This window comes from Vicugna pacos, chromosome 15 (assembly GCF_048564905.1).
Source record: "Vicugna pacos chromosome 15, VicPac4, whole genome shotgun sequence".
Taxonomy (NCBI): Eukaryota; Metazoa; Chordata; class Mammalia; order Artiodactyla; family Camelidae; genus Vicugna; species Vicugna pacos.
The window spans coordinates 27,717,137-27,729,860 of NC_133001.1; the positions used below are offsets into that span (position 1 = coordinate 27,717,137).

Here is a 12,724-nt window from a genome sequence, read left to right on the forward strand (position 1 = left end):
CCAACGGGCCTCATCAAATGGGAGGGGCGTGTCAGCTGTTCCAGGACCTGCAGAGTGAAGGCAAGGAAGCCAAAAAACTGTGAAGGAGCTGGCTCCTGTGCCCCACCCATCACCAGTTCCCCGTAAGCCCTGGCACAGAAGAAAAGACAGGCTCCTGCTGCCTGGCGATATGCTCACATTTATAGAAGCTCCCTTGTCACCAGAGAAATGTGACCTTCATACTTTTCTTATCTCAATATCTGGATAAACATGTGTTGTGCAAGCACACAAATAAAGGTTCTAAAGGTGAAATGTGGCGAGTCCGGTAACACCACACTGCTCCGAACCCCAGCACCAGAAAGCCGTTTGGACTCTGGAGATGAATTCTCTCTCCTTCCCTACCCTGGGCACCAAAATTAGCTGCATCAGCCTCAGCCAGTGCTGGAGTGAAGGCTGCCATTCTAAAATAGATCTGAGAACTCTTGGATACACAGGAGAGAAAGAAACACAAGGGTACAGTGGTTTACAGACACTGGAGAGAGCAGTTTCACCAAAGTGCTTCTTAAACCAAATTGAGAGGAAAGGAGCATTATCAGGGTTTATTCTGGAATCTTTATAAAATGAGTGATATTCTCCTAGCTCCCCGAACCTCCATATTTTATGTAGCGTGATTTCCTCAATGAAGCATGATTGTTTTCATTCAGAAAAGGTGTAGAGGTCATATGTTCATAAAGAAGTGTTTATCAAATGACTTGTGGTTTACCTCGAATTTTTATGTCCCTAGCTTGCACAGTCCTATTATTTCTAGAATACTCTGAAAACATCACGTGTCCCATTTTCCCATACACTCGACCATCCAGAATAGATTTAAGATTTGTTTTGAAGTTCCGAAGACCGGGTTCTCAGACAGCCCTTCACATGCATAATTTTCTGTTGTTTCCACATGGAATTCATAAACAGAGCCCAGCAACCAATTTTGCATGTGTGCTTAAAGCCATTGTTTCCTGCAACAGTGTATGACTTTTTTTTCCAGGATAATCTTTCTCAATACTCCAAAGTGCTTCGGCAACAGGAAGTCGTGATGGTAGGAAGGAGGTCTGTAAATATTTGCTACAATTACTCATTAGTAATGAGAATAGTTAGCATTGGAGTTTGTGTCACCCTCTTTGTGCTTCTGCTCCTTCATTACCTCGTAACAGGAGCCCAAAGGCACACCTGGGTCTAGGTCTAGGCTTCACTGTGGGCGGCGTGGTTTACTTCTTTCCACAGCTCCATTTCCCAAATATGAAATTAGGGCAATGTGCTGCCCTTCCTTCCCCCTGCACTCTACCCAGAGGTGGCCAGGACAAATCTTACACAAAGGGGGAACGATAGGAAAAATTTTTATCAAGAGTAAAATACACGTTTTTGTAAGTAAAAATATTAAGAGACCGACAGAGAGAACTCTGTCTAGCTAGATACCCAGCACAGTAATTTAAATGAGTACCACCAAAAAAATCATCATATACTGTAACTGATGTATTTTTTAAAGGACTTATAAAATGCTTCTGAACTGTCTCAGACTGAGGCCATGCGTCTGTTCCCTTATTCACAGTCATAGGTCAATTCACATTATGAACCGCTGTCTCCTCACAGTCATAGGTCAAGAGCAGGGAGACTCAGACCGAAAATAAGGCCAAGAGAGTCAGCTAAAGCTGCCACAGAGTTGATGGACTTCTAAGAAGACTATCACATTGGCTGTACCCCCAGCACCTGCGGGCAGCCAACACGGCGTTGGGGGTCAGGTAACCTCCAACATCACGATCATGAGTGCAGAAGATGGATTCATTTTCCTGCTTTTATGTTTTGTTTTACAGCCTCATCTGATAAAGTCACTAATCTGTTTGATTTCTAGCACTAACCTCTCAGGTTTGATTTTTTTATTGGAGAGTGCCATGGAGAGAGGGTGCAAGAAGTCACTGGAGGAATGTAAGAAGAAATTGTTGACAATCTGCTTCCCTGGTTCTGTAGGATTGGGAAAATTCCAGATGGGGGCATGGCAAAGAAAAAAAAAGATACATATATATATATAATTATTTTTTCTTTTTTAATGGGCTTGTTTTCCTTACTGACAAACTGCCCTTTCTGAAATATCTTTCCACATAAGAAAAGGAACTGCTTCCCAGAGTCATTATCTTTCACAGAAGTTACATGTAACTTTAAAGCTGAAGAATTTTTCCAAGTGAAGGGGGGGAAATGTGCCTCCTGGGAACATATAAAGGTTCTGGTGGTCATGGCACATAATGAGCTTTGCTGATGTACAAGTGGCCCCTGGAAACAGTCTAAGGCAATCAAGCATAATAGTATTTTTTGAGAATTTAGGGGAAAAAAACAAGGCCACTGAGAAGTAGATAATATTCTGGTCCATTCTATACCTGCTCTGTGGCTCCAGAGATCTCAAAGGGCCTGATCACTCTTCTTGATTTCATACTTACAGATCAGTTCTGTGGCTTTCAACAGCAGAACCAGAATACGGGCGACAAATTACACTCAACCTCTATTTGAAAATCATAGGTGGTGTGAGTGGCACGCCATGCATGGCCACCACACATACAGTGAAGTGCAGCTGCCAGCGTGGCTTGCTTCTCTATTATGATATGTTAATGCAACTGTGTTTTACAGCGCTGGAAAACTCAAGAAGCCCTTCTAGGTTTGCAGTGCAGAGGCCAATGGTGTGGTGGTTATGAAAGTTTGGGGCTCATCAGAGAAAGGGCTCCATAAAAATGCAACATATTATTATTGCAATGATCATAGCTGTTTATTCCCCCATCCATCCTTTCCTTCCTGTGCTTGCAATTTCAAAAGATCAAAAGAGCTAGAGGAAGTGTAATGCATCTTGATTTGGAGATGGTTCTTCAGAAGCCACAGAGGAAGAACTTCCAACAGGTTCTTCTGCACACTGGAGTCCGAAAGTTACAGTAATTATTGAAATCTTGCCACCTGTTAAGAGTGGGCGGTTGAAAACTTTGAACTTCTTGGGGGCAGTAAAGAACTATCTATCGTCAGAGTGGAAGAAAACTCATGAAAAATAAGAATTTTCAGGGCTTCCAAGTCCACCCTTCAGGTCTTCAATCCTTGTCTGTGTGTGAGGTTCAATATAAGTGATGAGTCACAAAAGAGGAAAGTAATTATAATAATTACAAGCACAACAACAAAAGCAGTTATCATTTATGGAGTACTTACCACGGGTCGGGCACGGTGTTACATGCCATGTAGGCATCTTAGGTAAGGCAAGGCGGGATGGATCCCTGGGTAAGAGCATAGGCTCTGGAGACACTTTGCCTCATTTGATCCCAGTCCTGCCCATACTACCTATGTGACCTTTGGCATTTCACCTTTCTATACTTCAGCCTTCCCATCAGTGAAATGGGGATAATAACAGGGCTTATCTCACAGATTGCGATGAGGATCAAAGAGTTCAACCATGAAGGGTTCTGAGGACAGTGCCTACATAAGTAAGACTAAGAGTTTGAGTTTTTTGTTTCGTCCTACTGCAGATATGATTTTTATTAAGGACACACACATTCCCAGTACTTAAAAGGACCTCCAATAACCATGTGAGGATGATGGAAAATGTGAGGATAAAACTGCATGGTCATTTTAAGAAGCAGTAACAGAGTGAAGCACACCAGAACTAAGCCTGTTCAGGGCACTCAGCTCCCCTTCTTCCCATTACTGTGGACAGACATGTGGGTAGACAGACAGGTGGGTACAGGTAAGGCTAAAGTGCACCACAAAATCTTAACTAGATGCACACACCAACGTCCTCCCCCATTCCCAAGACAGGGAGAGACACTGGCAATGAAATGTGGGACTTCTCTAAGACCTGAACAGTAAGATCCTGAAAGATAAGGCAGTCACCAAATCAGACACCTAAGAGCAAGGGCTACCTTTTCCATATCACAGAACTTTCGAAAGGCTACTAAAGCTGAACAGATTCTCCTTGGGGGAAAAATGCTTATGCATCTAATACCAGCAGCCAATTTCAGAGGCTCACAGACCACTCTCAGAGAAGCCCATTCACAAAGACCCACCCAGGTTAAGAAGCTCCCTCTCCTTTCTTGGTCTGCCTGGAATCTTAGCCGTCCCCATCTGGAATCATAGCTTTCCCCACCGTTATCCTCAGTGGGACCAGATCCTCTATTTCCATCACTCTAGGATCCCTGCTAGACACCTCCCTCCAGGCCCCTCACCCAAAGCAAGTGTGCAGTGAACAGCAAACACTCGACTTTGGGGCCTTTCCATCTATGGTGTCAAAGAACACCACAGGGAATGTTCTTGAACCCTTTACTCTGTCTTTAACCTCATTACCCACAACAGTGACAACGGCCATTTGACCTTCCCTCAGAGCCCGTCTCTATGCTGAGGATTAGGGCCTGCCCTGTGTGATTCCAGGGAAAACTGGGAACCCATTCTCCCACTCCCAAACACACACAATACTTTTTAATAATCGTGAGTGCTTGTGTGTGTGGTTACTGCCTGAAATGCTACTAAGAGCTTCTTATCTTTAGCTTCAAAAGATTTGATCTCAACAGAAAAGTCACAGGTAAGCTGCCAGCTAACTATATCTTTAGTTAAGCCTCCTTGTGCATCCCCTTTCCCCTCTAATCAGACTAAGCAAGTTGAAGACAAGGACCACATCCCCTATTTCTTTTGTCTCTTCAGCATTTTATCCAGAGAGCATGCAGGTGTTCAATACACATTTGCTGTTTTACTCGTTTATGTCATTGTGCAAATAGCAGAGCTGGTTTTCCATCATAAGACCAGACATTGGTACTGGAAAGGGTAGGGATAAAGGATACTGGGGGTCCTGAGAGTGAACATTGCTAACTTTACAATATTGGCAAAAGTCTCACCTGTTATGAACTATCGATGATGGCCAGTACTAAAAGCAAAAGGGAAGATTCATTAGGCCAAAATCAATAGGAAAACTCATGTTGGTATGGGATAGAACTGAGAAAAATACAAAAAAAAAAAAAAAAAAAAAGAAAAGCAAATACTACTAGAGAGACTTCCTGAGATGTGGAAAAGCCTGAATCTTGAGACACTGAATGACAGCAAATAGTTTCATATGTTTTGGGCTGAAATCTTGGAGCACTAAGAATTATCTAATTGGCTCCTTCTATTTGTAAACATTTCACACAAGAGAGTCCTAGAAAGTCGACGATCACCCTACATACATAGGAAGAGACAGAGAGACAGACTGATTTACATTCAAAGTGAATTAAACTGTTTGCATCTCATGGTTTTCACTCCTAGTGAAAATGCCAACTTATTCAGTACAGGAATCAATCTAGTTGCTGCTTGAATGTCTCTGCTGACAGGGAGTTATCTACTTCACAAAGCCATCCACTCAACTGAAGAACAGTTCTTGCTTTGGTTTTGTTTAATGAGGTTCATGTATAAGTAAGTGGTTTCTAAGTGAATAAAGGGAGAACACTAAAACAATGAATTGACACTTCCCAAAGTTTATAGACACTGAAACCAGTACCAGCTCTGCTTCCTTTATTTGCAAAAAGCAAACAGAATCATGTCTGCTGGAGCCTGAAGTCTTTTATAATAATCTAGAAAAGAAAATCTCCTTTTTATAAGGTTCAGTGGTCTGGAAAGGGTGAGGGGAGGGCATTCTAATCCCTTGGAAATCATCTTCACAGACTAGTGGCATTTCAGGGCTGGAGGTACAATTCTGTCAACCACAAGGAAATGTATACTTAATTTAAACGCATACTTAATTCTGCTTCTTACCTTCCCTATCTCTTCTTGTGACTGAAGAATCACTTAAACTCCCTGGGCCTCAGTTTTCTTATCCAGGAAAAGAAACATTTAACTAGATAATTTTCATGGTCCCCTATAAAATATTTCTAAGCTCCCTATTTGCAATACTGAAAAAAAAACCTGTAGTCGCAGAATTCTTTTGCACTTCACAAAAGCTGTATGAATTAAGTTCTATTTACCTGAACCAATAATGTGTTATATCAATTCCTTATCATACCTGCATTCTGGTAATGCAATTGGAAACAGATATTAAGTGTTGAAGGAATATTTATAGAAAGTATACTTAATTTGAGAAAAACTGCCCAGCAATATTTTTGCCTTCAGAATTTAAAAAAGGTGAACTTTAATTTTCTTTTAGCAGAGGAACAACTACATCCAGCTGACAGGGGGAAGAGGCGCTAGAACACATCTGATCCAGAGCTCTCTGATTTTCCTTCCACCAAAGCCCCCACACTAGGTGATAGCCTTCTGGAAAGGGGCTCTGAGCTGGGTCTGGTTTAGGAATGGACTTTGACCCCTAATTATCCTAGGATCTCACTTACATTTACCTTAACCACTCTCCAATTCCCTTGAACCTAAGAACTTCCAGACTCTCTTCTCTCCCAGGGAAGGGACTCAGAGATCGTTTTATCAGGAAGTGAGTCGCCGAGACACTTTCTAGCTCTTCACAGAATCAGGAACCTTGATTAACGAGGCTTTCACTTCACTCCTGACAGCTGAGTGCAGAAAGGTGCATGCAGCACCCTCAGCAAGCTTCAGTTTCTGGCCATTTCTAACGTCATGAGAAATGCACACCACCACTAAAAGAGCACATTTTGAAACCGTCTATGGAGGCCAGCCAGCCAGCCAGCCAACATTTAGAAATCAAACTCTTTATTATTAAACATTAACATCTCCATCGATGTATGAACGTTCTGGAACAAAATACTTCTGCCCACTTCTTGAAAGGCTGTTGTTAGAAGGAACATTACAAATGTTCTGTGCATCTTGAGTTTTGGGGGAAGAAATGGCCCCCGCTGAACCAGAAGAATCACACCTGAAGAATCTATACACAGAATCATAATCTGAAAGCCCTCCTGGCAGGTGTCACATGGAACTTGGGAGGCACTCTGGCAAAGCCAAGGACAGCCACTTATGCTACAGACACACCGACTTTCAATGTATTGTTTCACGTATTTTAATTATACTTTAGTCCTGCAAGGAGCCCGTCCCCAGCAAACAGAGCCAGACTAGAAAAGTAAGTATGTCTCAAAACCATCAGCCCAGCAGGAACTGGACAACCCCTCATGGGACTCTGGACAGTGAGGGACACACTGTTTACTCCGTCATTCCGGGACATAAAAAAGTCAAAGCAAGTCGCAGAAAGCAGACGTGTGGGGCCACCAGCTCTGTACTCCGAGCCATCTCACAGGCAATCCCCGCAACGGTTCTTAAACCTGCCGCTCTCACGAATAATTCAGAGTCTGATTACCCAACTTCTTCCGGCTCCGATTCTGGCTCCCTCTATCTCTAACGAAGGAGGCACTACAGCCGGGTATGTCGAAATAACTTTTCCCCTGCTCCCAAGTTTCTCGCAACGATTCATATGCATGATAGCACAGGACCCGGCGCTGAGCCGCGCGGGAGAAGCCGATACTTCACACATCTGTCAAGATTACCATCAGGCGCCACCTCGGCGATTGCGACATCCACCGATAGGCATCACAGTTGTAAACTACAGTAAGTTCCCTCGCTGGCTCCGAAGCCCAGAGCGCGCGCAGAGGAGCTGCCTATAACTTTGTTTTTCGATTGTTCATTGTTATTGGCAGGCTATATTGGTTTTACAAAATGCTCTGGAACCTTAAAGTCACTTCCTTGCTCCACTGCCCTTCAGAGACACAGGACAGCAGGGCTGCTCCGAGGCCCCCAGGGACGCGCACCGTCTGCGGCCTCAGGGCCCAGAGTGGCCAGGCTAAAGCTCCCTCGCCCGTTCCAGGCCTGGGGGCGCCACAGTGACGCGGAAGGGGTTGCTGCGCCCGGGAACCAGGAGCCAGGCTCAGTCTCCTCCCACTCAGCGATCCCGGAGCGAAGGGCCCGGGCGCCCGGCCAGAACGGGCACGATTCGCTCCCGTTTATCAAATCCTTATCGGTGCCCAGAGGTGGGAACCGCCGCTTTCGACCAGAGGACACACGGTTTCTGGCTCGGTCCCGCAGTGGAAGTCGGAACAAGAGCAAATCAACCCGGGCACTGAGCTCTTCCTGATCTCCGGCCCGGGGCCAGTCACCCCAAACCTTCACGGCTAGGTCTCCCATCCCATCATCAGCCCACGGCCGCCCAGTAGCTGATCTCCCTTGGCTCAGGCCCTTCAGCAGACCACGCACTGGATTCCAGTTCCCCGCATCCAAGCCCTGCCAAGTCGCCGTCGAGCTTGCGGCTGAAAGCTCCGGTCCGCTGGGGCAGCACAAGGGAGAGTGGGTGAAGAGGGGGCCAGGCGCTGATCCGCGCACGACTGCGGGAAGCGAGGCCATTCCCACGTCTGAGCGTCACGCCGTGCGCTCTCACCCTCGCCGGGAGAGGGCGGGAGGGCAGTGAGAGTTGGCCGGAGTTGCCTCTCACCCAGTACCGAGAGGCTCTCTAGGGAAGGTGGGCAGATCGATAGTGGCTGCCCTTTTCTGTCCTCTTGGGAGAGAAACACCTGGACCGGCCGCGAGCGCCCGTGTCGCGATCCCCTCCTCGCACACCAAGACACCTGCCTTGGTGAGGCAGCCCGGCTACTACCCACTTTCCTGCGGAGTCAAAGTTCGGGATCTGGAAAGGGGCTTCACCAAGCTTCCTTGGTATCTGAAGGCCCGGAATAGGGCCATTTGCTACGTCCTGGCCACTTCGCTAAGCGCATCCCAGCGCCGCGCTCCGCCTCTGGTTCCTTGCCAGTTTGGGGCGCAGCGTGGACAGAGCACGTTTGGAAGGACCCCAAGGGTCCCAAGGAAAAAAGAGGAGTGGATGCTGCCCCGCATGCGGGCCGTGAAAAAGTCGAAACCTGACCTGAGCCAACTCAACCAAGAAACAATTCAACATGCTCGCCACGGCAGTTTGGAGCGGGGGTGGGTGTGGGTGTGGGGGGTAGAATTTGTAAAGTACCCCAGGAGCACCTCCGATCTCTAGAGCCACGTCCCTTGGCCTCCTGGCCTCGTTGCACGCGCGGATTCCCGATTCCTTTGGGCCACAGAACTCTCCACTACGAAGCCACAGCCCCGCGTCCCCAGATAGGGCACCTGCTCTCCCCCGCCAAACCTTCCAAATCGATCCTCCGGCCTCAAAGACCTCTCCGTGCTCCTCTCGGTCGCACCAGCCCCGCGTAGCCCAGCCACCCTCTCGGACCAGCTCCCTCGCCGTTTCGGACGCCCGTTTACCTTTTCTTCTCCTTGTCAGCTGTCATTGTCGCTGTAGCCTTTTGAGACGTCGAGCACCTGGACTCCAGGGCCGGTGGGGGCTGCAGCCGCTGCCTTGGCTGTGGCCCTTGCCCCCTCCCCGAGGCCCGCGCTGCGTTTAATGTCCTAAGTGTTCGCAGGTTCCGAGCGCCCCGCAGAGTCAGGTGGGAGTTAACAGACGGCTCTCCAGGTGCGGGGGAGGGGGGTGGAGAAAGGTGACAGGGAGGAACCTGCACGGGGAGGCGGGGTTGGGGGAAGGAGTGGGAGGAGGCTGTCAAACGCAAAAAGAGGGCAGCTAAAAGGGAACTGTAGTTCCTTTTTCCCTAGAAAAGGAGTCAGGCAGGAGTCACTTTTCTGGGTTTTCAAGGAAAAAAAAAGTGGCTCGAACGACTGGAGTTGACAGAGTCCGGGGCCAAGCGGGCGCGGAGGCTGAGATGACCATACAGTCTCAGGACACTGCCGAGGATTGTACGGCCGCCTCAGGAAAGCTGGGGCGGGAGCCTACGGGCGCCGAAGCTGTACGGCGGGCCGCTCCCGAATGTCGCGCCCGCGGGGCTGCCAGCCCACTTTAAAAACTCCGGCGTCCGGCGGGGGGTGGGGAGTGCGCGAGGGGCGCGGGCGCGCGCCGTCAGGCCCCGCCCCCGTCCGCCCCGCCCGCGCCGCGCGCCCGGGCAGCCCACAGCGTCCCGGCCAATGGGGAGGCGCGGCCGCAGCCTCTGCCCTGACCCCGGCCCGCCCCCTGCCCCCGCGCTCTGCTCGGCTGCGGCCCGCCCGCCCCGCCTCCGCCCTCTGAGGTTCCAGAAGTTGTTTATGAGGTCGGAGGGGTGGCGGGGAGCTAGGTGGGACTCCGCACGCGGAAGCGCACCTTGAGTGAGGCTAAGCGGCAGCGAGAAGTCGGTCTCCCGGAGTGCTGTGGGGTGCGGGGGTACTCCCCAGCTCCCGTGTTTCCCACCTTCGCGCTGCCCTTGGGACGAGGGCATGACCTCGAGCCCCGAGGGTCCCGCGCCTCCCAAGGCCGCTCGGCAGTGCTGCGCTCCCGAGTCCCTAGCCCCGCGCGTGGGGCCAGGTGGGGGTAATTTCGAGGGCCCCGGCGGCCGCGCTCTCAGTCTAGGCGATGCGCTTTTTTTTTTTTTCCGGCAGAACGGAGCTCGCTTTGCCGTCCAGAAAGAGGGGCAGGGAGATCGATCACCTGCGTCTGTCCCGTTCAGGGGAAACAGTGCAGTGACTCTGAGCTAGGGCTGCCTCTGCGCCTTCCTTCCTTCAACTGGCACGTCGGTTGCTTGCGGGGTTATGTTGGACAGTTTGGCTATGGCGGGGGTGCGGCAAAAGCGGTCCTTCGAGCGGTCTGGCTTGCGGCACCCTGCTCCCAACACCTGGCCACCACCGCGCGGGTCCAGGCCAGTTGAGAATTGGAGAAGTCAGCCTGGCTTCCCAATGTGATCTTGGAGTAAGAGTTGACATCGTGTCCTCAAATCACAGGATCTCAGGGCTGCCCTATGTGTCTCCACACGGTCTAACTGAAGCCCTAGGAACGTAAAAGACTGCAGGTGCTGAGTGTGGGGAGATGGGAGATCCAGGTGCAGGCCATTAGAGCTCTGGGATTTTTCAGCCGCTCTTTAAGCGCAGCGTGGACCCGCGCCCGCTGGGGAGCCTCTGCTCTTTACGCCTCTGTCCCGCGCTGAGCTGCCCGCCCAAGAATCCCACCCCCTTCTCTACCTACGGTAGTAGCGATCCAGCAGGGATAGTTCTGGAAGGGACCGGGAGGCTTTTAACTTTGAAGCTTTGAGAAGGGGCCACGGCTTCACAGGTGTGAATTGAGACGAGAAAGCAAGGGCTGGGGAACTGGTCCACTCTGGGACGGAAGCCTTGCTGTACCTTTCCCCTTTAGTCTCCCCACATTTTATATAAAAATAATCTGCATGATAAACCTTCAGGACTATTATGTTAAGTGAAATACGCTGTTCACAAAAAGACGAATACTGTGTGATTCGACTTTTGAAGTTTCTAGTCAGATACATAAGGAAAAAAAGTACAAAGGGGTGGGGGTGGGGGATTCGTGTTTAGTGGGTATAGAGTTTGATTTTGCAAAGTGAAAAAGTTTTAGACAATGAACAATGAACATATTTAACACCACTGAACTGTATGCTTAAAAATGGTCCAGGTGGGAAATTTAATGTTACACATTTTTACCACAATACAAAAATAAATATCAAGAAAAAATAAAATAATTTACATAAGAATTTTTGGTGTAAGATTGTGTCACCACCCAAATACAAATAAACGTGGGTTTTTTCACCCTTACATCCTGTAAGAGGGGTGGGGATACTTGTCAGGAGCCTTTGGAAGGCATTGGAAAACAAAATAAGGGATAGGCAAAAAAAAAAACAAAAACAGATAACTGGGGAACCAGGTACATTTTCTCATTTTGCTACAGTGGCTAGCACTTTGCACACAGACTTTGAAATCAAACATCAGGCCTGACAATCAAGGGATTCAAACAAAAATGGCAAATCCCTCTAAGGAGCCATTTCTTGGTGCTGGTGGGTTTCAGGAAGGGGTTGATCTCATACTGGGCTTCCTAGCCAGCCAATCCTAATGGACACATTTATTTGTCTTAACGCAAGATTCAAATTGGTGAGACACGGTTCTCCATTAATTAGCAATAAGCCTTCTCACCTCACTTGGGACTGGAGTGGGAGAAGCAGCAAGTGCTTTGGTGGCTTCCAGATGCCCAAGGCCATTCACTAGCAGAGTAATGAGAAACCTCTAAGTTCTTGGCTGTGCTTGCAAGTCTCAAAGCAACGCTTCCAACCCAGAGAAAATTCCAGTAGGGTTGAGCCTATGAATTTAGCTTCTTAGATGTTAAAAAAAAAAAAAAGAAGAAGAAGAAGAAGAAAGAGGAAAGGTAAGATGTCAGCCAAGAACATATCAACTATATTAATATTAGCTCCTCTGATGGCCAGCCTACCCATCTTTCTAATAGGGATTTTGCCCTCTAAGTGAAAGGTCCCCAGCTAAGATAAACAACTACACAGATTTTGTGGAAATCCCAGTGAGTAACTTTGAAGAATCTGGGATTTTGGCAGTTTGAGAGATTCGCAAAAAGCCTATATAATTCCCAGAAGGATTAGACCCAGCCTTGCTTTGAGCAGAGCTGAAGGGCCCAATGACCTCTTAAGATTTCTTCCAGGATTCAGTTCAACAACCTTTGCAGGAAGGAGCTAAGCGTATAAACCAGATGCAGGCTTGTGCCTAAAGTGTTACATTTTATGTTTTAAAGCCCACGGAGAACTGAAGGAGAAAAGCTTTAAAGAGGATGCCAAGGAGAGAGGGATCCCAGGATTTCGTGTCTCTAGAGACCTTGAAATTCTGGTCACAGAGGGCAGCAGAGGGCTCTGCTAAGCGAAGCTCCCAAGCTTTTTAAAATGGGAGCACACTGCCCACCTCCCAGCAAATCTCTCCACCTGCCTCCCAACTCTAGATCGGACTGCTTGGTGACAAAGGCTGTGGCAGCAGGGAAACA

General features: G+C 48.4%; 1 protein-coding gene across 1 annotated transcript in view; it reads right to left on the bottom strand.

Annotated features, from left to right (window-relative positions):
• The window catches only part of EPAS1 (endothelial PAS domain protein 1), an 83,861-nt gene extending 74,073 nt beyond the window's left edge, over positions 1-9,788 (bottom strand). Inside the window, exon 1 of the mRNA XM_031672613.2 lies at positions 9,184-9,788. Coding sequence (XP_031528473.1) covers positions 9,184-9,209 — 26 coding nt within the window. The 5' untranslated portion in view covers positions 9,210-9,788. The remainder of the gene's footprint in view (positions 1-9,183) is intronic.
• Positions 9,789-12,724: the final 2,936 nt, after the last annotated feature.